Source organism: Acanthochromis polyacanthus, chromosome 13 (genome assembly GCF_021347895.1).
Source record: "Acanthochromis polyacanthus isolate Apoly-LR-REF ecotype Palm Island chromosome 13, KAUST_Apoly_ChrSc, whole genome shotgun sequence".
Taxonomy (NCBI): Eukaryota; Metazoa; Chordata; class Actinopteri; family Pomacentridae; genus Acanthochromis; species Acanthochromis polyacanthus.
The window spans coordinates 30,829,432-30,854,168 of NC_067125.1; the positions used below are offsets into that span (position 1 = coordinate 30,829,432).

The window sequence follows — 24,737 nt, forward strand, 5'->3', positions numbered from 1 at the left end:
CAACACATTTCCCAAATGACCCGGTGACGTCCAGTTCCCACTATAAATGTACACATTCAAGCTGTCCATGTTTCATTTTTAATATACTTATATATAAATACATACATTTGTCATTCTCGATTTTGGCTTCAGCCTGTGATTCGGCACAAACAAGCAAGCTGGTGGAGGCACAGAAATGATGCAGGCGGGAGAAACGACCCATCAGATTGATATAAAGTCAAGACCAAATAACAGAAACGAGAAAACTGGGCAACAGTTTGCACAATGTTGATTCCACCCCTTAATGTCCCAGTCACAGCCTCTGATAGAATGATAACATTAAGAGCAGCCACCCAAAACAACAGCTAATTTTAACTGTACCTGTGATATCCATGAATAAATTACAGTGTGGGTTGTGGTATTCATTCCTCACAATACAAGGAAAGCAAGTAACTACATGTTGGACTACAGCGTTTTCCAGTATTCAACATGAAAATAACATTTGAGATCATGTGAAGACTTTGAGACATGTTGACAGAGGCTGCCTATTGCAGAGCTAACACAATTCAAATTATGTAGTAAAACAACTGAGGGGAAAGTACTGAAAATAGACTAGATTAAATGAAGAAATAAAAGTAATCTGATTACATAAATACAATAAACAAGACAGAATCGACAATCTTGCGCTGCATTATGAATATAATCTTTCAATATCAACACTGACAGTATTGTGGCACAGAAAGAAGGTTTATAAGGCCTGTTTTAAATTGTCGTCAGCAGGTTGTACACGATACATTCAGGGACCAATGCTCAAGATAAGTAGCCTAGCCGCGCTAGACCCATGCTCTGAAGACACAAGGGTCTAGGCACGCTTGACAGGGAGGGAGGCGGGCTAAAAGGTTGTCTTTCAAATCACTCTGCAGCAATTGGGTAGGTATACAACCAATCAGTGCAACGAATAGGCTCCTAGAGCGCCGGAAATCAGAGGATGCGGTAGTTCGGTGAAGCCTTATAATACAGTCAATGGGAGAAGCTCAAGTATATTATAGACATGTTAACAGAAAGATTATTCAGAGTCGGTGCTAATGGAGCTCAACGATTGTTGTCGTTTTTGTTGTCGACCCTGGCAGAGAATTAAATTCGTTGCCATGGGTTGTCTAGCGCGGCTAGGCTAGTTGTTTCTGGTTGCTTCTGTCAGAATCGTCGTGCCTCTGTCGTCACTTAGTTACGCCCGCCTTCTGACTCTACACTTCATGGTGATTCGTCCGGCCAGTTTTAGGAGCATCCAACCTCGAGCCTTATGGAGGGTAAGTAGACCCACCCTGGCAGAGAATTAAATTTGTTGCCGTGGGTTGTCTAGCGCGGCTAGGCTACAAGATAAGCTCATCGCCACTACACAGCCAAGCTGAAGGGTACAGCACTGCTACTGCATGGACACTCAAGGGCACCACTCACTCAGATCAAGTTTTATTAATTATCTTACATGTTTGAATGCTCCATTTCAGACATTCGTCATGCTTTCCCAGGCATATGTTGCTCCTACAACAACAAACCTTTTTTCCCTCCACAAGACAAGCTTTGGGTTAATATGTTATTATAACAAGCCACCAATATAAAAGGAACAGTAACCTCAGAAGGTGACTTTTTAACGGTGAGCCCTCTCTGGATAAAGTACGGCCTTAAATTAACTGGAGCAATCCAGCGCTGTCATGCTGACCTCCACAGGCTATTCGGTCATTTGAAGAAGATTGTACTCAGTCCACGTGATTACGGTTTAGAAGATGAACAGTCAATACTATAAGCTCCGAGACAGTATCAGCAGATCAGTGACAAAGACACTAATAAAAACTTGATATCACATTGAAAAAAAGAAGAAAAAAACAATATAAAATGAGTGACTGCTGCTGGACTCATCTCAGAAGCAGAAGCTACAGTGGCGTCAAATGCAGCAGTAGAGTAAGAGTTTAAGGCAATACTGGTAAGCACCACACCACCATATCAGAGTCATATCTGGGGTAAAAAAAATAAAAAATAAAAATCTGGGTATTTGTCGGTTCAATAAACGAGGGCTGGAGGTTTTTTTTTTCACTTGTCCTGCATTTTCTCCAAAATTGGCACAATCATGTCAAATTTAGGCCTCTTTGCTGGGTCTTCGTTCATGCATATCTTCATGAGCTTGCAAATGTGGGGAGAGATGCCAGGAGGGATGGTGGGCCTCAAACCCTCCAAGGAAACCTAAAACACACAACAGACCGGCATTACTGAATATGTTAAACTAACACATTATAATTAACAGCTTTGCCTGAAAGCTATTATTATTCGTCTAGTGATCTAATAAATGCATAAACCGACCTTCATGCCTATTTCCATGTTGGAGAGGTCGGCAAACGGCACTTCTCTGGTCACCAGCTCCCACAGCAGGATGGCGAAGCTCCACATGTCTGCTGACCGACGGTTGATCTCCTCTGGCTTCTTCTGCAGGGCTGAGCCACACAAAGAGAAGCAAGAGAAGGTTACACAGTGAACCAGATTACATGCACAACGTCGCTCGACTTTAGAGGGATCAACCACTATGTTGTTTCCTCGTGGATACTGATACCATTCATTATGAATAAAGGAGACCGACAACCAGTATTTGGAAATGATATACGTTTGCAGTAAAAAGGACAGTCATGGCGTAAAACTTTTGAATAATTCCAACAAAAAACTTTGTCAAAAATGCCTTTGCTTGTTTATATTTTTCATATGCGCAATTAAAAAGCAAATTCTCAATATTTATCCTTCAGTGTTGACCAGCTGTTGCTCTCGACAGGAGTATTTTGTTTGAGCCAAAATGTCAATTTTTAAAATGAATTTCTCAAATCTGGAATCGGGGAACAATAAAGATACTAATAGTCAAAAAAATGCTGAATACTGAATAATCAGTCTGGCCAATGTTTAATCAATGCCTACTTTCTGCAAAAACATGTTTTACTGTATGTACATGAGTGTTAATGCTCAGTCATATTCCAGCATCATAATATTCAATATCTACCAGTCTATATGTCAGTCTATACTAGACTTTTTGTACAAAAGCTTTACTACTCATAATAATGTCCAAATACAGACTAAATTTACCTAAGCACTTGTTTTATGTGTGAAGCAAAATATTCACTCACTTAAGAACATGGAACTGTACCATTTAAGTTCCACTGTGGAGGATTTGAGAACATATAGTGGTGAGGTTGGAGAGTGCAATGTGAAGGACTGTCTGGAGTCAGAGTGGGGTTTGTTTGTTCAAGGCTACTGTGGAAACATGGCAGTGCAACATGGTTGGCTCTGTTGAACAGGACCCGCCGTTAAGTAAGCTAACAAAACTACAGCAACTCTTCTTTTTAGACCATTGTCCACCAAAAAAAATCATAATTAGGATAATTCTATATTTTCCTGACAATAGATCTATCTAAACCCGCCACACTGGTTCTTTAAAACCATCCACTTTATGCGGGTCAACCATAAGTCACCCAGTTACTTATGTCCCAAATCTTTTGGCCTCATCATGATGAAATGATTACATTACATTTCCCTCTTACTGTGGTAAACCATGAGACTCTTGCTTCTTCATGAAGCCCTCTAAGAAGTGCTTGAAAACCATAACACCCACAGAAGAGTCCTGTGGGCTTTTCGTCTCTGAACTAGCCGCTATAGTGTATGTTGCTATGGAAACTGAATCTCAGGGATGGAAATAAAGTGAAGATCTTTTGATATGCGATATCAAACATCGCAAATATAAATAGCAGGTTAAAGTCAGAAGGGGCAACAGAAACAGAAAATTTGGGTCAATTCTATTTGCAAACCAAAAAAATCAATAGCCAAGCTCCCAACCCACTACACACACACTGTATGGACACTGTTTCTATGGTAACCAGTGGTGACAAATCTCCTGTACCACATGTTCCATACATTGCTCTGTAAACCTTCTCTGTGAACTGATGCTACTGCTTGCATAAGTGCTGCAAAACTCCATGGTTACTTTTTCATTCTGCAATCAGTTTATCTTTCCAGCTTGCTTGGTTTTCAGTTTATCTCAAGAGAAAATCAGCTCTAGATTTCATTTGGCTCAGAGACAGTCTGGAGTTCCCTACATCCATCATTCACGCTCGAGCTTGTGTGGCTTCAGCTGTCAGTTCAGATCTGTGCAACATGAGTGATGCCTACCCTCAGGGGCTACCCATGCAGGCGAGTACATCCTGCCAGGACACTGGAAGGAGAACTTGACGTCTGCCATACTGATCCTCGCTGTCATGTCTTCATCTATCTGTTGAAACAAGAACACTGACTGAGATGTCACTTGAAAGTGTGGCGGACATCGCTTCCGTTTGCAGTTTTTTTAGGCAACACACTTTTCTTTGGTAAGTCTGTTGTTGTGCAAGACAATATGACAGCTTTACGATCTTGCAAAGCTACAATGAAGCCAGAAGTTCTTCTTACCATCACACTCTTGCTGTTGAGATAATGGCGAGGGATCATGGGTTCAAGTGTATGCAAGAAAGCCATTCCACAAGCAATGTCCAGAGCAAACTTGACCGCTTGAGTCTGGTCCACCACAAAGTCTGACAGCAGGGAGAGGAACAAGTAATAACAGGTTCAAGCGGCTCTTTCTTTCACCATATAACAGGATGACAGTGAAATTGCTGCAGTAGAAAAAAGTGATGGCAACAAAATGACAAATGCTTAAGTGCAGTCAGTCACAAACGCCTGCTAATCACCAAAACCGGTGACAAGCATGGACCTTGTGACCAGAGTAGAAGTACTCACTGGTGCCTTCATGCAGCACGTTGTAGAGGGAGCCATAAGGCATCCAGTGTGTGATGATGATGGGGTGAGGGGCGGGAGGAGACTGACATGCTCCCAACATGGGTAGGACATTCGGGTGGGAAAATATCCTGGGATGAAGCCCAAGAGGAAGGGACAGGGGAGAGAGACAGACAGACAGACAAAAAAGAGGCAAACCCACAGAGGATTTGACATAAACAGACGTCTTGTGTGAGATGCAACTCCTCCCAAAATAAATAATACACAGAGTCTGGTTCAACGCAATGCTAACAGACAAATGAGGGACAACGCAGCAAAAAGGACAGAGGATGTAGAAAAGTCAGGATTAAATACTACCTTAGTTTGGGATATTCCTCATTGAAGTCTCTGCTTTTCCTAGTGGTCCAGTCGCGAACTTTCAGCACCTTAACAACAATTTCATTTCCTTGCCAGCGCCCTTGCCACAACTATGAATGAAAAACAAATAGATTAAGTAAAGTGAATGACTGATCATCAGCAGTTCTACAGGAATATAAAGCACAATAAAAACAAAAAAAATAGAAAGTACCTCTCCAGACTGGTTCTCATTGATTTTAGCAAGTAGAGAAAGCTGTTTGTAGTCAATGCCTGCGTGTTTGTTCAAAGTGCCATTGCCTAAAAACACAAGATGGAGAAAAACGTAAGTGACAAGTTATAGCTCGGACAAAATCCCTATTATTTATGTGAAATTTAGACCAACACGTGGACAGGAAATTTCAAAAGCCACAGTAAAATTAGTTGGGAGGCCAGCACGGAACATTTTTTCTTTTCATGGAGCGCTTTGACCAAACCAAAGGATGGAAACTGGTCAGCTAATAAACTGATTTATGTGTCGTTGGGACTCACGGGGTCGAGTTCTGGTGGTGCCTTTCCAGAACGTGTCCTTGAAGGGGATTTTAGTTAAGTTCTGTCCCAGTTTTTCAGCCTTTTCTGGATGGTGGAGAAATAAGAAAATCAACATAGAATAGAGCAACAAAACACAAAGATATAAGACTGGTCCTGAGATCCATTTAATGGGGAACAGAATTGGAACAGGCAGCTGGGATACCTCTGAGGAGTTCACGCAGGTGAGGTTTGGCTTTGTCCAGAGGAGTCTCCCCGTATTTGTTACAGATGCTCACCTGAGCCCCATTAGTCACAAGGTCCTGAGAAATAGAAAAAGTTGTCATCAACATTTTAACCCTGTGAATGCCAAAACCTGGCAGCAAGTCGACAGGTCATGATAACACCAAAATGACACCAGTTATCAGAGCCACTAAGTGTAAAAACACAGAGAACCGGGGAATTTTCTACTTTGCCACATGCTGTTTTGTTGGGAGAATAAACCAAACCAAAGCTTACAGTTGTACTTTACTCTATGCTATACTTAAAATTCAACCAAAAGTAGAGCTTTGGCAATAACCACAGTCTTCTAAAAACAAAAACCACATGCTTCTCAGCAAAACTATAAAGATATTAGTGACACAGTCATGTGACAAAAAAATTCAAAAGTTTTTGCAGAGCAGACAGAAAACAAGAACAGAAACTAAAAGAGTAGGTGGTTAAATATCTATAGTATTCCCATTTTTTCCCCCATTATTGGTAACATCTCTGAGCACTTGAAAAAAAAATGCACATATTGACATACTGATTACAAGACTTTTAAAGGTTTGTATAAATAACCCATAGAATTTAGTTGCAGGTTTGTATTTTTTAATGATTTATGGCATTATAACTCAGTCTTCCTGCACAAACTGTATTTTTGAGTTCTCTCTCCTTCTAGTCATGGTTGTGCTGCTTCCATAAAGGTGCAGGACTTTAAATTGCAGTTTAAAATGAGTCCACAGAGAGTGAAAGGAACAAAAAAGTACCCAGAAACCACTTTGAGTTCAGAAGGTTAATAGAAATAAAAACAGCCTCATCATTATTAGCACCACCAGGGGGCGCACTAACCTCAGCCACTTGGTCCTGGCCCCAGAAGCAGGCATAATGCAGTGGTGTGTTCCCATGTTCATTGGCTGCATTGGTGTCTGCTTTGCACTGGATCAGCTAAAAGAATCAAAAACAAAAGATTATACGCACAGCAAGGCTGGTCAGATCTTGTTTGGGCTGTATACAGAGATGAGCTTTAATGCTGCCAAGAAAAATCATGGAAGGTTGTGTTGCCTGTGGACACATACCAGAGGTATTGAGACATGCCTAATATTAAACTCAAAAACTGCCTGGCAGCTATTCTAAATCAGACATCCTGCAGAAGAAGCCTCACACTATGACAACAGTACTGTGAGCAGCACTAACACATACATTATCTTTATATTTCCCTTAAACAATACCTTGAAGAAACAGTTTACATTGCTGTACCTGCTACATAACATTCACAGCTACAAGTCAAACTGCATACTGCCAGTCTGACAGTGAACCAGTGATAGTGGACATACAGCCACATGATGCATCTTAAAGAGAAACACACTGCAGTATTATGAGCTGCATGGGATCTAGTAAAGACACCGACGGTCAAAGAAGGCATCTCTGTACTGCCACTCGCACTGCAGCTAATAACTGCAGATAAATTGTGCATTTAAGTAATAAATTATTTAAACTTATCCTGGTGGAAAACAGTTTCAGGAGAACATCAACTTTCACAAAATTGCAAGCTTGTTTTATGCTTTACAAGTGCAGCAGAACGAAGGTTTTCTAATCATACTTCAGGTGTCTCAGCTGCTGCTGGTGAAACAACAAGAACAGACAGGACTTTTGTATTTATAATTGCTGCTCAGATGACATCACCTCAGGTTTCACAATATCCTGTGTTTATGAAGCAAACTTACAGAGGCTGAACAACTCATCCGCACCCTTATTGTCGCCCACCTGGACTATTGTTACTCACTATTCACTTGCCTTAACAATGCGGCAATTGCCTGTTTTCAGCTGATTTAAAACACAGCAGGAAGACTGCTCACAATTTCTCAACACGGGGAACACATCACTCCGGTCCTGGCGCTCTCCTGGCTCCCCACGTGTTACAGAATTCAATTTACGATTCTGTTGATTACTTCTAAATCTCTACATGGTCCGACTGCGCTTTCCATTTCAGTACTTTTAACCCTTTATTCGGCATTTAAACCCTTCAGATCAGAGGTCAACTATTGTTAAATATTCCACAGACCAGGCCTATAAAAAAATGGGGACGCTGTGGCACAAGCTTCATTCATACAGTATTCTATTATGTTCTTTGTAATGTTTTAATTATGGCCTTTTTACATGTGTTATTGCTGCTTTTTTTCTTGTAAAGCACCTTCTAACTGTGGTTTTCATAGACATCATAGAAAGAAAAGGCCATTATTTTATTATGCTTTTGACACTGGTGCATTAGGACCTCTTCAGTCTCTCACCAGCTTCTGACATGTGCTCTCAAGTTTAATCTGACATCATATATTAGTTGGGATCACTGTGCACTTCAAAATACAGACCACACAGTCATGTTCTGATGACAGGGAGAAAGCAAATATTCTCGCAATTATTTTGACTGTTGAGATAAAGAAACGCAAAAGTAATGCGTTCCAATGTCCCTGTGTCTTTGTGTTTACATGAAGCCTACCTTTCCCACAATGTCACGATGTCCGTGACTGGCAGCCAGGTGCAGAGGCGTGTCGTCTCCCCGGTTCATGACGTTAATGCGAGCTCCTCTCATGATGAGCATGTCCACCACACTGGAGCGACCCTCTCTGCAGGCCCAGTGAAGAGGGCTGAAGCCGTGGTCATCTCTGCGATGACAGGAGAACATTCATATTCAGCACAGGTTTTACAACTCCTTCAGCACAGGGAAGTGTTTAACTGCAGGAAAAGCGGCTAAGTAAGACTTTGAGGGAGAAAACATAAAAGTTTTCCATGCAAACAGCTCTGTGGTTTAACTGGCACAAGACCAAGGGGTACAGACTGGGGCTGTTTTTGGGCGCATATGTGTTTTACTTTGACGATCAAAATATCACTTTTCAAAAAAACAACAGCCACGCAGTCCAGAGCAAACTGGGTGGTCAACTTAAAAATGTATCATGTAATTAGCTGTTTTGCACAAATACAGATTAGAAGTGACCTGAATTCATAAAACTTTAAAACATACTCAATCGCCAAAACATTAGTTACAACAAGCTAAAAGCAACAGTCTGCAATAAATCTTAAATTCATAACAGTTCTAATGTTGATTTAAGTGTCATTTTGGCAGTTACAGCTATAGAGCTGTTCAAATATATCCCTTTACAGTGTTAAATGTTAAAAAATAATAATATGACAGAGTTTTTCTCACAACTCTGTGGGTTGTAGCAACACACTGTAGAAAGATCATTTCACACAGTAAGTCTGTTGCTTTTTTGACAGAAATGTATGCCTTTTCCTGTTCTTATTGACAATTTGATAGCAAAATTGTACATTGTGCCTCGAAATGCACGCTTCTTTTTCAGTAATAATTCTTATACTTTGCCACGGGCTAAATCCCTATGGGGACAGAATATTAAAAACATCTGCAAGTATAACATAAAACAATTAACTGCACTGCAGCTATCAAAATGATCCTAAAGATGAATCAACAAAACACAACTGAATCATTAATATTAGTATTATATTAAGCTCAGTTCTCATAGGACTAGCATACAGACTGCATTTGCTTTTGCTAGTAACTTATCTGTAACTACATCAGTAGTTTTAACCAGTGTGCTGTGAAGCTCAGCCCTGCAAGGGCATAATGCCAAATTTATCACTTCTGTTATTTAAAAAAAGAAGTTGATGTGACTGAGACAACGGCTTAAGGACCTCATCATTCCTCTGTGTCACTGTGACACCAGCTGAGACACATGTAGGACAACGGCCTCCATTACATGACAGAGTGTCTCCTTGGCGAACAGCAGATAAAGACTGATAGATTAAGACACGGGCAGAGCTGCATGACAGAGCGTCAATCAGGAAAAGACCGAAGAAAAAAAAAACAGAAGTCCCACCCACCAGTGTTGCACAAACGTACTCCAGCTGCCGTATGTGACTGTCATTTTACTTTTCATGGTCACATCCTGCTCTCTTATCAGGTTTACTCCACTGCAGACTCTCTCCCCTCCCTCGTCTGCACTGCACTGATGATATATTCAACTTTCCATACTGCCTCACTGTTTGCACCAAAACACAGCACAATCCTCCTGCTAATAAAGTTATGCACTTGTTCTGAAATTATGAGTAGGCAGACAGCATAATAATAGGATCTGAGAACTGAGGGGGTATTATGAATCTACAGGAATTTGAGCCCCTCCCACCCACCATCAATTCACTGGCTTGTATTCACGCATCCTGCAGGGCTCGGCTCAAAGCAGCATCAAGAGTCCCACAGAGACCCTCAGTCCCACAACACACATCTATCTGTGCAAAATGCTTCCTTCATACCAGATCTGGTCCAAGCGCAATTTCCTCTCAGACCAAAAGTCCAAATCCTAAAAAACAATTAGCCCAAGTTTATGAGAGAAAAACTCCCCATCGACCTCTTCCTATGAGTTTATAAGCTTTCAGTGCTAAACTTTAGCTCATTTGGGGGAGCAGGGAGAGTTCAGAAGCTTGTTGTATTCTTTGAAAGCAAGAATGATTAATAGTATTGCTTTTTATGAACTCAGACTCATTATTTGTTCCAAACTTGACCTGGAGGTCTTTAAGTAATCAAAAACTCAAGTCATCTCTGATTCCAACTTCTCAAATGAGAGGATTTTCAGGTTTCTCTGTTTAAGCATTGACTATCGAGGGGCTTTGGTGTCAAATAAGACATTTTGGGACGTCACCTTCGACAATCTAACATTTAATAGATGAAGTAAATAAACAATTGTCAAAATGATCTATACTACTGGATCACGTACATAATTCATTGATCTCTGCAAAAAACAACAATTCACTCAGCAAAAAAAAATACACTGTAACAAATTAAGAAACACAATTCGCAGCTACTACAAAGCCATAAAATCAATAAACCAGGTTATAAAATTAGTTTTTCAGTAATTTTGTGTTTCCATGTGCCATTGTCCAACTTCAAAGGATATAATAAAATAATCACTAGACACATTGTGTAATCCAATTTCCTTTGAACAGAAAATAGAACAGCTACATACTGTAGTGCATTTGGAAAATGATTAACTGGTTGAGCGTGCACAATAGATCGAATTATTTTGCAATCAATAACAACAAAAAATCAACTAACAGCTATTTTCTAAGGGTTTCTATATCCTCTGTTGCAATTAAGATTTGTGTTTGCCTCATTTTTCTTCTTGTGGGATTCTATCTTGAGAAATGATATAACCTTTTTTTTACCACCAAAACACACATTGCAAATTACTTTTGCAGAGCTTGTAAAACACCACTCAGCCCTAACTGGTAATTATCTGATGGTTATTTCTTAATAACAGAAAAAAGGCTCCAGTCCACATAAAACTGCTGAAATGGACTTTTGTGGTTACAAGCAGCGAGGCTCAGCCCTCTGGTGCCTCCGTGTATTTCTATTCCAGGGCACTTTATACAGGATGGATTTTCCCTTTAAGCTAACTTCATCCACCAAACCCAGGGGCACTTGAGTGCCAGGGTTTTCTCCAGCTCCCCCTCTCCACACTGACTGTGGTCATTTATTTCAGGCACTTCCACCTGCCAGCAGAGCTCAGTTTGGCAGACTGAAGAGCCAGAGGAAGAGCCCCTGTCTGCACCCTGGACGTCTCTGTATCGACATCCCCGCCAGGTCATATAACAGGCCTTAGCTAATGGAAAACACTTTCACAGAAACATCCGAAGAGTGAAAAGAAGCACAATAAACAAACCATTTTTTGCAGGATTTCTTTTCTTTGTTGTGTCATCTAATGAGAAGTAATGGAACCACTCAGAAATCCTGTGGGAGCTACAGTACATGTGAAGAGCACACAGCTACAACAGCCAGCAACCACAAGATTCACAATGTATCTGTAGGTAATGTCTTAACATCTGAAAAAGGTGGACATCACTTCATCATTACTGCTATGATAACAGAATTTAAGCTAACAATTTAGCTACACACTAGAATAACAGTCTGATCGGATGTAGGACTGCAACTAAGTGTTTTCATTACGATTACTCACTCAATGAATCATTTGATCTACATGACAAATGTTTGCAAATACTCAAAATGAACTTCAAAATACTTGATGTACTATAATATAAGACAATAACCCTTTTCAGGCATGGGATACATAACATTTTTGGTTTCGTGTATCTGCTAAAGTGACAGCATTCAGACACAGGTAATGTTTTTTGTGTTCCTCCTCACGGCTTCACAACAGTGATGGAGGAAGCCACGGTGAAATCTACCATATGCATGAGACATTAAACGGTGTATTCTGTAATTATTTGCATGCCTATCTGTTAATGTGACTGCATGCGGTTCAGACGTGTGTTTAAAATGATACTGAACTGAACCAGGTCTGATCTACTAAGATTGCCATCGCCACTTTTACAGAGGTGCCCAGAGTGCTCATTCAGACTTGCAGCCAAAGTGTTCAGATGCCATCAGATTAAAAGAAAGGAACGCATGTCTAAAAGGGGCTAAGTAAAGACAGACATTTCTGATTTTAGGAATCTGAACCATCAAATTATTGGCTTGAAAACTGTTACCTCCGCCAAGGAGGTTATGCGACACCCGGCGTTTGTGTGTCTGTCTGTTAGCAAGATAACTCAAGTATGTTTTACTATGTGGTCCAAAATATGACAAAAACATCATATGTTAGTATTTCGTCCAACAAGTTGGAACAAGGTGTCCAGATAGCTCAACTGGTTGAGAAGGTGATTCGTAAACAGAACTGTGTCAGAGACACAGGTTCAATTCCAGCTCATGATCCTTTACTGCATGGGTTGCCTGTTTTAATCTCTGTGGGAATGTCAATATCCTTGGCGAAGATCTGCGCTCTCTGAGTGCTTTTCTAGTTTAAATATTAAATCAATTCACAAAGTAGCTGCAGAATAATTTTCTGTTGATAAAATTTAGTTAAAATATTAGCAGGTATCTGTGTTTAGATTAGCAAAACAAAAAGCAATGCATCGATATAAGTGAAGGTCTTTTTATTTTTTAAAGTTGAACTGGTAAAATTCCGTATCAGTGCAATCAGTAATAATTCAACAACGTCAGACACATATTAAACCTGATCATCTGTGTCGACTCATTCCTCTGAATCCATCACTACCTGCTTGAACAAGCCTGTGAACCTCAGTGTGCTTGCAACAGACTCACAGTGCTGCCCTGACTAAAGCAGTTAGGATCAGTATTCACCCTGTAAATCCACCAACTTCCAAAATACGGAGCCTCAACCTTAACAACACAACATACAGTTACTGCCCATTACCCTCAGTGACAATCACGAGTGAAAAGGAAGTGCTAGACTCAAACTATTATTCACACATGTACTGGGCTTCTTTTAGATGCATGTTTTGAGGAGCTAAATGGAGACTACCAACAAAACCACGATTACACCCTCATAGTCCAAAAAAAACACATGAGCAGAGAAGTCAGGCATCTATTTGAGACCAAACACAACACAACTGGGGCACTGTGGGAAACAGCTGTCGTGCACAGGGTCTCATGCCCTTCTAGATTTGGAATAAACATTTTTTTTGACACTTAAGAGCAATAAACAATGATTTACATTATCAGCTAATACAACAGACATTTTCTCCATTGATTTGTTATTTTAAATGTTGACAATAGTGAGGAAAGATTCACATCACAGTTTTTAAAGAGCTGTAAATGATGTCTTTTGTCCAAGGTTAAATGGAAATATATGTTACTAAAATTAAAATCTGATTACTTTTATGAACTGAACAATGTAAAAGTGAAACGATTAGCCACTTAGTCAATTAGTAGATCGCCAAACAATTTATCAGCAACTCTACTGATAACTGTTAATCACTTTAGGTCTTGGAAGAACCAAAGATGTCAAATATTCTCTAAATTTTAACTCCACACATGAGGATTTGCTGCCTTTGCTGGTTTGACATTCGGATAAAACAAAGATTCTTAAGACGATATGATGGGCTCTGGGAAATTTAATTGACATTTTTCACTATTATTGGATGTTTTACAGACCAGACTAGGACTGCAAATAATTAAATTCATGTTGTGACAAGTCTCATGCAAATGAGTACAACGGTGCGCAAGGAATCTTTGGATAAAAAATGAAGACTGAAGAACGAGGACCCCTTGTGAGAAACTTTTGATTATTTTTCAGCCTATTTAAACAGTTTGTTGACAAAGAAAACAAGCTAATTAGGTCACAATTAGTGTGATATTATTACTGAATAAAGGGAATAAAGAAACTGATAACGTTTTGCACCTTCACAGAGACATTATTTAAACACTCCCTAAATAACAAGACCCTGCCATGCTTGGAGGTATGTGCAATTTGATATTGCATTCCCGTATTCAAATGGCTTTTTAAATCACATTTTAATGGCTATGACAGAGGTGATTTGTAAATTATGGACACCATTAACATCCGACTGACACTAAAAAATAAACTGCGGCTCATCTTTGATTGAGGTCATTCTCTGTGTTGTGTTGCTTTGTTGACAACCCAAAGACATTTAACTCACTGTCATAAAGGAGTAAAGAAACCAGCAAATATTCAGGATGGAATCAAAAAATTTTCACTTTCTTTTCTTCCAAAAAGCAAATCGATGCTGCTCCAGACACGGTAATGATTTTATTATCAGATATTTGAGAAGCTACATGAACTGTTAATCACCTTCACATATAATTTAAACCTAAAACAGCTCTCCAATTTAAAGTCACGCATTATTCCGCAAGCTAATATTCACCACAAAGCCAGAACTTGTGCCAGTATTATGCATCAACTAGACAGGTGGGAGGGGAAATCATCTCGAGAGAATTATTTGGGCGAGCATGTTTTAAACTTTACAATTAAGTCTTCTAAAACTCAGAGGAAGCATGGAGGGGAAATGAGTGCAGCTATCTAATACCGCCGGGACACAAATACCGGAAACATATCAGTGGAGGAGGGGAAGATGATGTGCGCTGCTATGGCTTAACTGTGCATTCCTCTTTTGAAAAACTCACTATTTGGCCACAGACACACACACACAAAGATACTCTGTCTCCTCCAGTCCTGCCTGCTGCAATAATCTCCTCCCCTTCTCTTTTACTTTTGGTAGGTGGTAGATAGTTCCCTTGAGGCCCGTGTGTTGCTCCTTGTAAGGAGATTCGGCATTCCACTACTACTCTTTGTCTGGGAGTTACATCAATGTAAACACACTGTCATCGAGGAGCGCAGATAATATTACACTAAAGATCTGACAGAGAGTACAGAGAGTTTACTAAGATGAAGAAAAGGAAGGATTTGAGGTTCTGTAAGGGAAAAGAAAGCAAAAGAATGAATGCGTTTCACCCACTGGGGGAGATATATCAACTGGAAAAGGGAATCAGCTAATGGGTGGGTCACATGTGGGGATGCATGTGTCCACACTGGCTCAATGCAATCACACAGGCTCACAAGAGAAGGATACCGAAAACAAATTGCACAAAAGGAAAACAAGGGTGCAAAACAGCTACAAAAGAAGCAGTTTTACTACTTCTTCCAAACCATATCTTAAAAGCTATTTTTGAAAACTGTAATATGGTAATAAATGCATGAATCTCTCTGTGACCTTTACAGCACAAATCTGTCAAACAATTCACAAGATTAAAATGTTCCTGAAGATATTCCTGCATCTCATCATGCAGCAAAACAATGATTTTATGTTCGGTCTCATCATTATTACATATGCACTCTCCTGCCACTGTATAAAGTGTACCTGTGAAATCTAATGCCATTCAATACAACAGCTTTGCCATAAATTCAATGTCCATGGAGTTTGAACATTTTCAGTTTTTATGGATGTCAAAAAGGCAATGACTATATTTTATTTCTGTTTATTATTCAAGTCATAATGGGTGCTAGCAGTGTGCTGGACTGCATTACATTTAAAAGTGTTCCTAATATTGTGCTCTTCTCCTGTAAGTACACAGGACGGACCAATTGTAAAGTTTTCATGTACAGATTTTTGTCTATAATGTTCTACTTCCAGTTATTATCAGAGTTACACCTCTTACTCAAAACCATGAATCATTTTCTCCCCTATATTACCTGTGAAATTAGACAATGGTGCACAAAAACTGATCTTTTGTATTTTACATTTTGCAAAAGTATTGAAAGAAAATGAAAATAAACAAAGGCTCCCCTGTTGAAACTTGAAAACAGTCTCTTCTGCAGATGAATCACTGCTTCTCTACAAATCAGTAAAACCATAACTGCACTGAAACAGAGAGAAAAGACAGAAAGGGAGCAGTGCCAACATACACAGCCATCATAATTAAATGGATTAATTCATTCTTTCTTTGTTTGTTCTGAAAACAAACACCGGTAGTATAATTGTAGGACAGAAACAACGAAGAGACTAGATTCATGGGTGGCCATCAGCACTGGACTAGCAGGCTCTGCCAAGTTTTTCTTTACAGTCAGCTGAGGACAAAAGACGAGGCAGCTAAGGATTGCTGAACTGTAAATATCAGATAGACATTTTGCACGCTAAAAGTGTTTAATCAATATGACAGAAGCCTGCTGTATTTTCTGCAACTAAATCTTGCACTAATACACTCCCACACTTATGTCCAGAGAGTTTTTGTGTCTGTGGAGCCTGAATTGAATCACAGCAACAACTGTAAGCATGACTAACTGTGCCATCACAGCATGTTTCCTGTCCAACATCACGCCTTTGAATTACTCCACTGGCATTCTGGACATAAACATGCACCCACAAGGAAATGGGTTCAATATCAGGCCACAATCTCACCGGGGACTGAAAAGGCGGGCTCTCAGCCTACACCACGACACGGGTTAAAGAATGCAGGATTTAAAGTAAGCAGTGACACTGCGTGTTTCTGTCAGATCCACGTTATCTGGAATCACTAATTCATGTTGGGGCAAGTCTTGTGCAATTAAGTACAAATATGCAAAGGAATCTTTGGCTGAAAAATCAAGACAAAAGAAAACGGACCACGAGGAGAATGTAAAAACATGAACTTTTGATTATACTTCAGCCTGCTTGAACAGTTTGTTTAGAGAGAAAACAAGCTCGTAAGGCCATAATTAGTGTGACATTATTACTGGATAATGGCATCAGAAAGTAATTGTTCTTGAACATTTGGCAAAACTAATTAAAACACTCCCTTAATAACAACAAGACTCTGACATGCTTCAGGCTACAAGTAATTTTGATATTGCATTCCTGCGTTCAAGTTAATTAATTACATTCTAATTGCTATGATAGGGATGATTTGCAACTTCTGGACACCATTAACGTCTACTGACACTGAAAAATAAACCGTGGCTCACCCTTGATTGAGGTCATTCTCTGTGTTGTCCAACCATAGGCGAACTGCCACTGCGTTGCCTTCTCGGCACTGTGTGAAGATATCGTCCATTTTTCCTGATGCGGTCTTCTCTTAAGGTGCAGAACTAAACTGGGACAGATGAGAGAGGCGACCCGAGGGGTTGAGGCGAGTCCTGCCCAGCATCAGTCCCTCTTCTGGGACACCGAGGGACACAATCACAGAGGCTCAGTGGCACTCACACAAACCTGACAAAAAGGGACATAAAAAGTAAAGCTGTTTTGTTAAAACTGCTTTCTATCAGTCCAGCCTTCATTCTGACTAGCGTTTATTCCTGTTGTACGAACTAAAAAAAGAAGACAGCTACAAATGAAGGAACATCTAGTGCTGAGTAATCTTATCCACCTTAGTAATACTGGGTGGGTGTGCAGTCTACGGCATTGTGACTCACAAAACTTGGCTATTACTGGCACCCTACACACAACAGGGTAGATACGGATTTTCATTCAGGGTCATGGTAAATTTATACTTCTTTCACATATTGTTGATTGACAGAAACTGTGTATGTAGCTGATTTGAAAACAGATTAATTGTTGAAGTCAATCAGCAAGCAGACATGGTAATCACTACCTGGTTCTAGCTGTAAAGTCACTGGATTTACTGCTTTTCTCTATATTATGGGATGCTAAATTGAAAATATTTGGGTTTGGGAGCACTTCCCAGCCAAAGCAAGCACCCTTTAGTAGATGATAATGAAGACATGGTTAACAAATGTGGAGTGGCGCTAGTAAATAAGTCAGCTCACAGTTGTGACTGATTATAAACACTATCAGTGAAGGAATAGATGTCAAATTTTGACTAAGAAAAGCACTTGCACTGAAAATACTGCACTTTAAGTAAACACAGCATTAATCCACGAGTATAATGAAGTCGGACAGTGTTTTTGTTGGTGATTAACGTAGTTGGGTGAATAAAAACACTGGTGTCACAGTAATGAATCCACTGTTAACAACCTGTACAGCAGCAGCCTGACTAGCTGCTCTGCTATCCAGCTAACACAAGGGGGGAAAGCTCATTTAAGTTTGCTGGCTGTTCCTTCAGCTCATGGCAGCAACACCGGGTACTTTCTTTACATTAGACAAAACAGAAAAGACCGTCTTATTTGCTTCTGCAAACCAATATCCTCTTGTTATTAGCATGAAACGAAAGCAGGTTTTTTTTTGCTAACAAGCTAACCAACTGTCCAGACGCCGCGGGCTGCCAATGTTTCTCTCATTTGACAAACTGGAGGTTTCGGTTATTGTTTTTTCAGGAAAACGTGTCAAACTGAACCAGAATCTACTTCCGTGAAGATAAACCTACCTGATATATTCGCCTGCTGCGGTGTGGAGGAGTTGAGACAGAGCAGAAGTGTGTTTTCTCCGGTGGACGGAGAGCTGCAGGACGTCCACACCCTCAGCTCCGCCGTGCTACGTGCTAACGTTGACCGGAGGGACACAGCGCCGCGCCGCCCCCTACAGGCCGCACCGGGAACTGCAACAGGCCACAAAAAAAAAATCACAGCCTCCGGTCATGTCTTTAAGATAACCACTACAGGCAATGAAGTGCAATAAGTAAGTAAATAGTACACCAACATTTTTATACTTTAAGTTTGTTCAGAAGTTTAGATTTACTCCATTTTATATATTTTTATTATAATTCTTGTGGCAAATATGATCAGAATAGAGCTAATTTCCAAAGGCAGTGCATGTTATTTAAAGATCAAGTTTCTTAAGGGTGCTTTTATAAGGCATTAGATTACAATTATGTTCATGTCCTAAAGGGAAAATCTACCTTAAAGTACCGGATGGTTCCTATCTTATTATAGAATTTGGCCTTTGATGTTACATGATATTTGTTTTTTTGACTTGTAAAGAGAGTCTGTACAAACATAAAAACAGCCTCCCTGGGCTGGAAATCATTTTTGACAAGGTTTAAATGTAGGTTTATTTTTCATTTCAGTCACAAAACATCAATTGACATAAAAGGTTTGGAGTTATATAAGTGATAAAATGTTAGACAAAACATAAAAGCAGCAAAATAGAAAGCCTATGTGTGTGGGTTTATTCAATCCTGTGTGCGATAAAGTACATGTTGTACAAAGGCTGTTAATGTTGGTATTCTGATTTCAAAAGGACTTAGTTTCAATTGCAGTTGAGGATAATTATTGGCGAGGGTCAGCAGGATGCCTTCAGACAATGCTCCACAGTCAAGCCCAGGTTTATGTATGGCACACAATAAACCACAACAGAACCTTAGGTGACTGATTATGGTGTGAAATGTAGAGAGAAGCTGACAAACTCCTCATTTTATAGCATTTTTTGTGGTTAGCAGACTAATTTTCATCTCACCGGGTAGATATTGTATACTGCAATGACATGCTTCATCTGCAAGCACTTAACATAATTTTTAAAAAAGCATTCTAGATCCTATGATGATATTTTAAAAGATCTTATGAGGCCTGCACACATTTCTTTATGATGATGATGATGACAATTATTATTATTAGTTAGTTAGTTAGTTAGTTAGTTAGTTAGTTAGTTAGTTAGTTAGTTAGTTAGTATGATTTCTGGCAACATAATCGCAAAAAACGTCATATCCCAGACCACTCCGGTGTGCTTGCGTCATTGACATGCGCCAGTAGTTCTGTTTTGCTGCCTTGTCGCACATGACGCAAACCAACGTGGCTTTTGCTTTTAACAAAAAATCTCTACATCTATTCATTGTAGTTACATGTTAATTAAATAAAACACTTTAATTTAAACACCGTCGTCAACGAAACAATCCGTTTGACGTGAGAATCAACGCGTTTTTCTCCCTTAGATACGAACTGGTGAGTGTTTGAATTAGCAAAGTTAGCTTTTCTAATGAGAAGAAGTGAGGCTGGTATGTTTTTCTGTTCTCCAGTAGAAGTTTATATGTATGTGTCGGTGTGTTTTTACTTACAGTACTCGGGGAAACATGTTTATTGAAGATGAGGACTGGAATGACGAACAAGACGCTAATATTCTGAGTGAAACTGTCCTCAGAATCACCCAGAAGGCGAACAGCAGCGCAAATGTCAAGGTACATGAGATTTATTCTTCTTCTGAGCAAATCTGGCCTCATAGCAACATATAAAACGTTTCTTTCAGCGAGTGGCACAGTATGAATGGTGGACTTTTCTGCTTATCTTGATACTGTATTAACGTTAACAGTAGAATATTTGTTGTTTAATCTGATGTTATTTTCCTGATCAGCCCAAGGTTGTCGGGAAAAAGAGCCTCCTGCGGACGCTGCAGACGCTGGGATCAGTACCAGAGTGGAAGAGCGACAACCAACAACAGGACAGCGACAGTGAGACAGAAGCAGCTCCATCACATGCCAAGAAAAGGAAAAAGAGGAGGAAGAAGAGAAAACATGCAGAGAAATCAGAGGAGCTGCAAGAAAATGGAGGTGTGGATCAGACTGTGGAGGAGGAGAAACCTGAACCAAAAAAGAGGAAGAAAGAGAACAAGTATGGTGAGTAATCAGGTTAACACTACATTAACAGTTTTCGCCATTTTGGCAATGTGGAGTTTTGTCAGTTGGTCGCTTCAGTTCAGGTTTTGAATAAATAGGCACAGAGATAGACAGATACTTTATTTTTCCCTTTGGAGAAATACAAATACTGAACCGCTTTTTTCTTCCTCTAGGAGCAAAAAAAGAAAAAATAACACCTGCAGGTGACGCAAAGAATAAAGAAATCCCAGAATCTGCATCGGTGAAAGTAAACCCACCACAGACTGCAGACAAACTGAACAGACAACAGTGGAAAAACAAAATGAAGAACAAGAGGAAATGTAAAAATAAATACCGCCTGAAAAATCCTGAGGAGCAAGTAAAAAAAGAAAAGTCTGTCGATAAACTGGCACAAAAAGAAGTTAAAACAGAATCATGTAGTAATAATAAGAGTAAAAAGTTGAGTCAGAGAGCAGTCCAGAAAAAGAAAAAGGGGAAAGAACATAAACCACTGAAAAGGAAAGAAACTGGAGACGACACTGATGTATTTTCTGTCACAACTGAGGAAAAGCAGCTGATTGAAAAAGAGAAACAAACTATGAGTGGAAAAGTTGAAAAAAGTGCTTCTGCTGAGGGATCAAAACAGAAAGCAGGTGAACCTGAGATCACAGATGATGCTCAGCAGCTCCCAATGAAAAAACTGAAACCTGAGCTGAGCAAAGAACAGAGTCTGAAGAGACAGAAGCTGCTGAAGCTGCTCCAGAGCCAGGAAACCAACCAGCAGCAGACTCCTGAAGAGCAGAAAAATGAGCCGGCGGCACCAGAAGAGGAGGTGAAACCGGACCGAGCCGCCTCCTTCAGGTCCCGCATGGACCAGCGGCTGGAATCGGCTCGTTTCCGCTACATCAATGAGGTGATGTACAGCACATCAAGCGGCGAGGCAAAGAGGATGTTCAAACAGGATCCACAGGCCTTCTGGGTTTACCACAAAGGATACACAGCACAGGTGCAGAGATGGCCGACGAATCCGGTGGACGCAATCATCTCCTACATTCAGCAAAAGTGAGGCACCTTCATTGTTGTATCTTTGTGTGTAATTAGATTTTTTTTTAAAGTTTCTGTAAAGGAAATCAACCTCTCAGTTCATAACATACAGAAATACACCTGGGAGTGGTGATTACATGAAATAACCTGAGTTCAAAAGCCCCATCCCAGCTATTTCCAGGGTTTTAAATGACTTTCACAGTTTTCTTCTGGCTCAGATGACTTTACACCACCTAAGAATACACCTTGTAGTTGTAGACTTACCTCAAAACAGCAAATTTGACATTGAGTACATGAGAGGACACTTGGACCTGCTCCATCTGCTGAAGAAGATGCTGATTAAAGCTCTAGAAAGCTAACAAAAGAGGAGGTTTTGTTTCACAAGGCAGTAAAAAAAATGAGCATTTTAGACTTCTGAGCGTGAGTTCACTACATAGTTTGATCAAAATAAGTTGAAAATTCACCATTTATTTCAAGGTGTGATGACAGAGTCATGACTTTTTAATCTTAATGTTCCATTTTAAGTTTATTTTAGCGTTTAATTTCTTGAATTTGACCACTTTACTTGCTAAGCTGCATAAATTAAAACCAAAACCAACTGTTTGTGACAGACAGGAGACTCTTCTGACTGATCTGATGCCTTTTGAGCAGAAGGTGAGGTGCAGATGTACTGATTTGAGATCAAAACATTAATTAATACACTATAATATAAAGTACTGTTACGTTGACATGAGTTAGACACACTAGATAAGTTAACCTTTTTTGAAATCGGTTAAAGGTCACATCTTTGCATCTCAAGACTAAAAAGGAGGCGATAGTCCTCCACATTTCTCCTCCAGGCAGCCTATTGTGGCTCCAGAGCTCCATTTATCAGCTGTAAATGGTAACTATCACACATTACTCTGCTGAAGACTTTGTGACAGTGAGGAGTCACGCAGCAGGTAATGCTGCTCTGTGGGTGTTTAATCGATGCTCCATCCTGCTGCTGGGACAAGACGGCCTTGTGAACGTCAGCAGTTTGAGAGCAGAGGAGCAACTTGTTGGTAGTTTGCTGTCCTGTGAGCTTTAAATCTGCAGATCGAAGCTTATCTGATTGCATTCATTGTAATCGTTTCAGGTCTTCGTCTCTCGTGGTTGCAGATTTTGGCTGTGGTGACTGCAAAATCGCTCGCAGTGTGAAGAACAAAGTGCACAGCTTTGACCTGGCAGCTGCCTGTGAGCTGGTTACAGTCTGTGACATGTCCAAAGTGAGTGTTTTTCAGTTGTTGTTTTTTTAAAATTTCTTACCAGCTTCTATGATTGTGTTAAAGTGAAACACTTTACTTCTCTGCAGGTGCCGCTCAAAGACGCCTCAGTGGACATCGGAGTGTTTTGTCTTTCTCTCATGGGGACCAACCTGGCTGACTTTTTAGCTGAGGCCAATCGAGTCTTAAAAATGGGGTAAACTATGTAATGCTGATTTAAAACATGCAGGTTTAGTTTTCTACTCTGACTGTACATGTAACTGTTTTGCATTATTATTGCAGTGCGGTCCTGAAAATAGCAGAAGTGGCGAGTAGATTCGACAATGTCAGGAACTTCATCACTGCTCTGGCAAATCTTGGTTTTAAGATGGTGTCCAAGGTGAGGAAAAAACAATACAAAAACATTCACAGGGACAGAAGCGCTTCATGTTCTTTAAATATTAATCACGTTAGTGCATGTATTGTCACAGCTGATTTAAAATGGAACGGTGAGCGCAGACTCCACAATCAAAGGTTTAGTCTGCTACATAAATATCTATGTTTTACACTTTTGTTTCCAGCTTTTCAATCTGAATAAAACATAAATATGCAGCGATTATGACTGTAAAAGCAGGTTTCATTGTTCCTTTGTTCTTCGAAGACTTTTCAAAGTGATAGTCGGTGCCTGGCAGCTGCATCTTTTTTTATAATTTATAGTTTGCGGTGCTGTAGGCAGGAAACCACAGGTACAGATGAATATTCAGCTTACTGTTGACAACAAAGACACGGTTGCGTGCATTAAATGTAGATGAACATCGTTTATAAAGCTCAATCTGAACAATATGTTTTATTTTATGATGGTCAATAGAGAGGTTATTCAGATTAGACTGTGAAATTTACTCAAAGTTTGTTTCTTTTTTTTCCCTTCAGGACACAGAAAACAGTCATTTCTACTCCTTTGAATTTGTGAAGACGGGAAACGCCCCAGAAAATGTGAAGAGATTTGGACTGCAGTTGCGGCCCTGTGTGTACAAGAAAAGATGAAGATGCTGCAGGACATGTCATTTCTGTTATTCATTCCATCAGTGGACAGTTCCTGGCTTCTTGTACAGATTTGTACATGTATCTTGTTCTTTTGATGCATTTTTGAAGCCTTTGTAAATTTCTTATTGTTCACAGATTTTCATACAGTTAAATTAAGTGTATTATTCTATATGTACATAATTTCTTCATGTGATACAGAGCTCTGTGTGTGCCAGCAGCATCCAGGTGCAGGCAGGTTTCCTCAGGTGAACCCTGTGATGAGTTTGTCCTCTCTGGTTGGAGATCAGTGGAATAAGTCACTGTGTTGGCTGCAAAGTTAAAGAGGAAACCTGAATATACAACTGCAGCATGCCTGCTAATTTAGAGAGTTTACAAGAGAAGTCATGTGGAAGTTGATGGGGGAAAAAAACATGAAAGTCTTGAAAAAAATATATACAATTTAAAAAAATCTATTCTGTGTGTATTTTAAACCATTTTTGAAAACATTGGGTTTTATATATATATTTTTTAGCTAGATATATTTGACTAATGACATTATGCATGCAGATATATGGTACAGCTAGGGAAAAAAAACACCTTAACACCCAATTAAACCAGTTTCATGCATGATTATTTACCACCAGAAGGGGTAACACTGCTGCAGTCTAATGCCAGTAGATGAGCAGGAATTCAGTCTGTTTACATGTAGATCATAT

The 24,737-nt window shown here is 39.8% G+C and overlaps 2 protein-coding genes across 2 annotated transcripts; one reads left to right on the forward strand and one right to left on the reverse strand.

Moving 5' to 3' along the window:
• Positions 1–64: 64 nt before the first annotated feature.
• On the reverse strand, positions 65–18,718 carry LOC110949849 (integrin-linked protein kinase). Its single transcript, XM_022192129.2, has 13 exons — positions 18,575–18,718; positions 17,217–17,460; positions 8,390–8,555; positions 6,745–6,840; positions 5,861–5,957; positions 5,659–5,742; positions 5,342–5,427; positions 5,131–5,240; positions 4,777–4,904; positions 4,450–4,571; positions 4,177–4,276; positions 2,332–2,462; positions 65–2,214 (listed from the first exon to the last, which is right to left on the reverse strand). The coding sequence occupies exons 2-13, from the start codon at positions 17,303–17,305 to the stop codon at positions 2,065–2,067; spliced, it is 1,359 nt and encodes a 452-aa protein (XP_022047821.1). The 5' UTR covers positions 17,306–17,460; positions 18,575–18,718; the 3' UTR covers positions 65–2,064.
• A 1,181-nt stretch (positions 18,719–19,899) lies between these two features.
• On the forward strand, positions 19,900–24,515 carry rrp8 (ribosomal RNA processing 8). Its single transcript, XM_022223254.2, has 8 exons — positions 19,900–20,084; positions 20,200–20,317; positions 20,491–20,752; positions 20,926–21,793; positions 22,893–23,022; positions 23,109–23,215; positions 23,302–23,398; positions 23,929–24,515. Exons 2-8 carry the CDS (start codon positions 20,213–20,215, stop codon positions 24,040–24,042), a joined length of 1,683 nt encoding a protein of 560 aa, XP_022078946.1. The 5' UTR covers positions 19,900–20,084; positions 20,200–20,212; the 3' UTR covers positions 24,043–24,515.
• The last annotated feature ends 222 nt before the right edge of the window (positions 24,516–24,737 follow it).

Excerpts from the sequence above, each read along its gene's own strand:
- rrp8 (XM_022223254.2), top strand. The coding sequence starts at position 20,213 with ATGTTTATTGAAGATGAGGACTGGAATGACGAACAAGACGCTAATATT. Across the intron at positions 20,318-20,490 it reads ACAGCAGCGCAAATGTCAAG|CCCAAGGTTGTCGGGAAAAA; the intron begins GTACATGAGATT and ends TTTCCTGATCAG. Across the intron at positions 23,216-23,301 it reads AATCGAGTCTTAAAAATGGG|TGCGGTCCTGAAAATAGCAG; the intron begins GTAAACTATGTA and ends TTATTATTGCAG.
- LOC110949849 (XM_022192129.2), bottom strand. The coding sequence starts at position 17,305 with ATGGACGATATCTTCACACAGTGCCGAGAAGGCAACGCAGTGGCAGTT. Across the intron at positions 5,958-6,744 it reads GCCAGGACCAAGTGGCTGAG|GACCTTGTGACTAATGGGGC; the intron begins GTTAGTGCGCCC and ends TCTATTTCTCAG. Across the intron at positions 4,905-5,130 it reads GAGGAATATCCCAAACTAAG|GATATTTTCCCACCCGAATG; the intron begins GTAGTATTTAAT and ends GCTTCATCCCAG.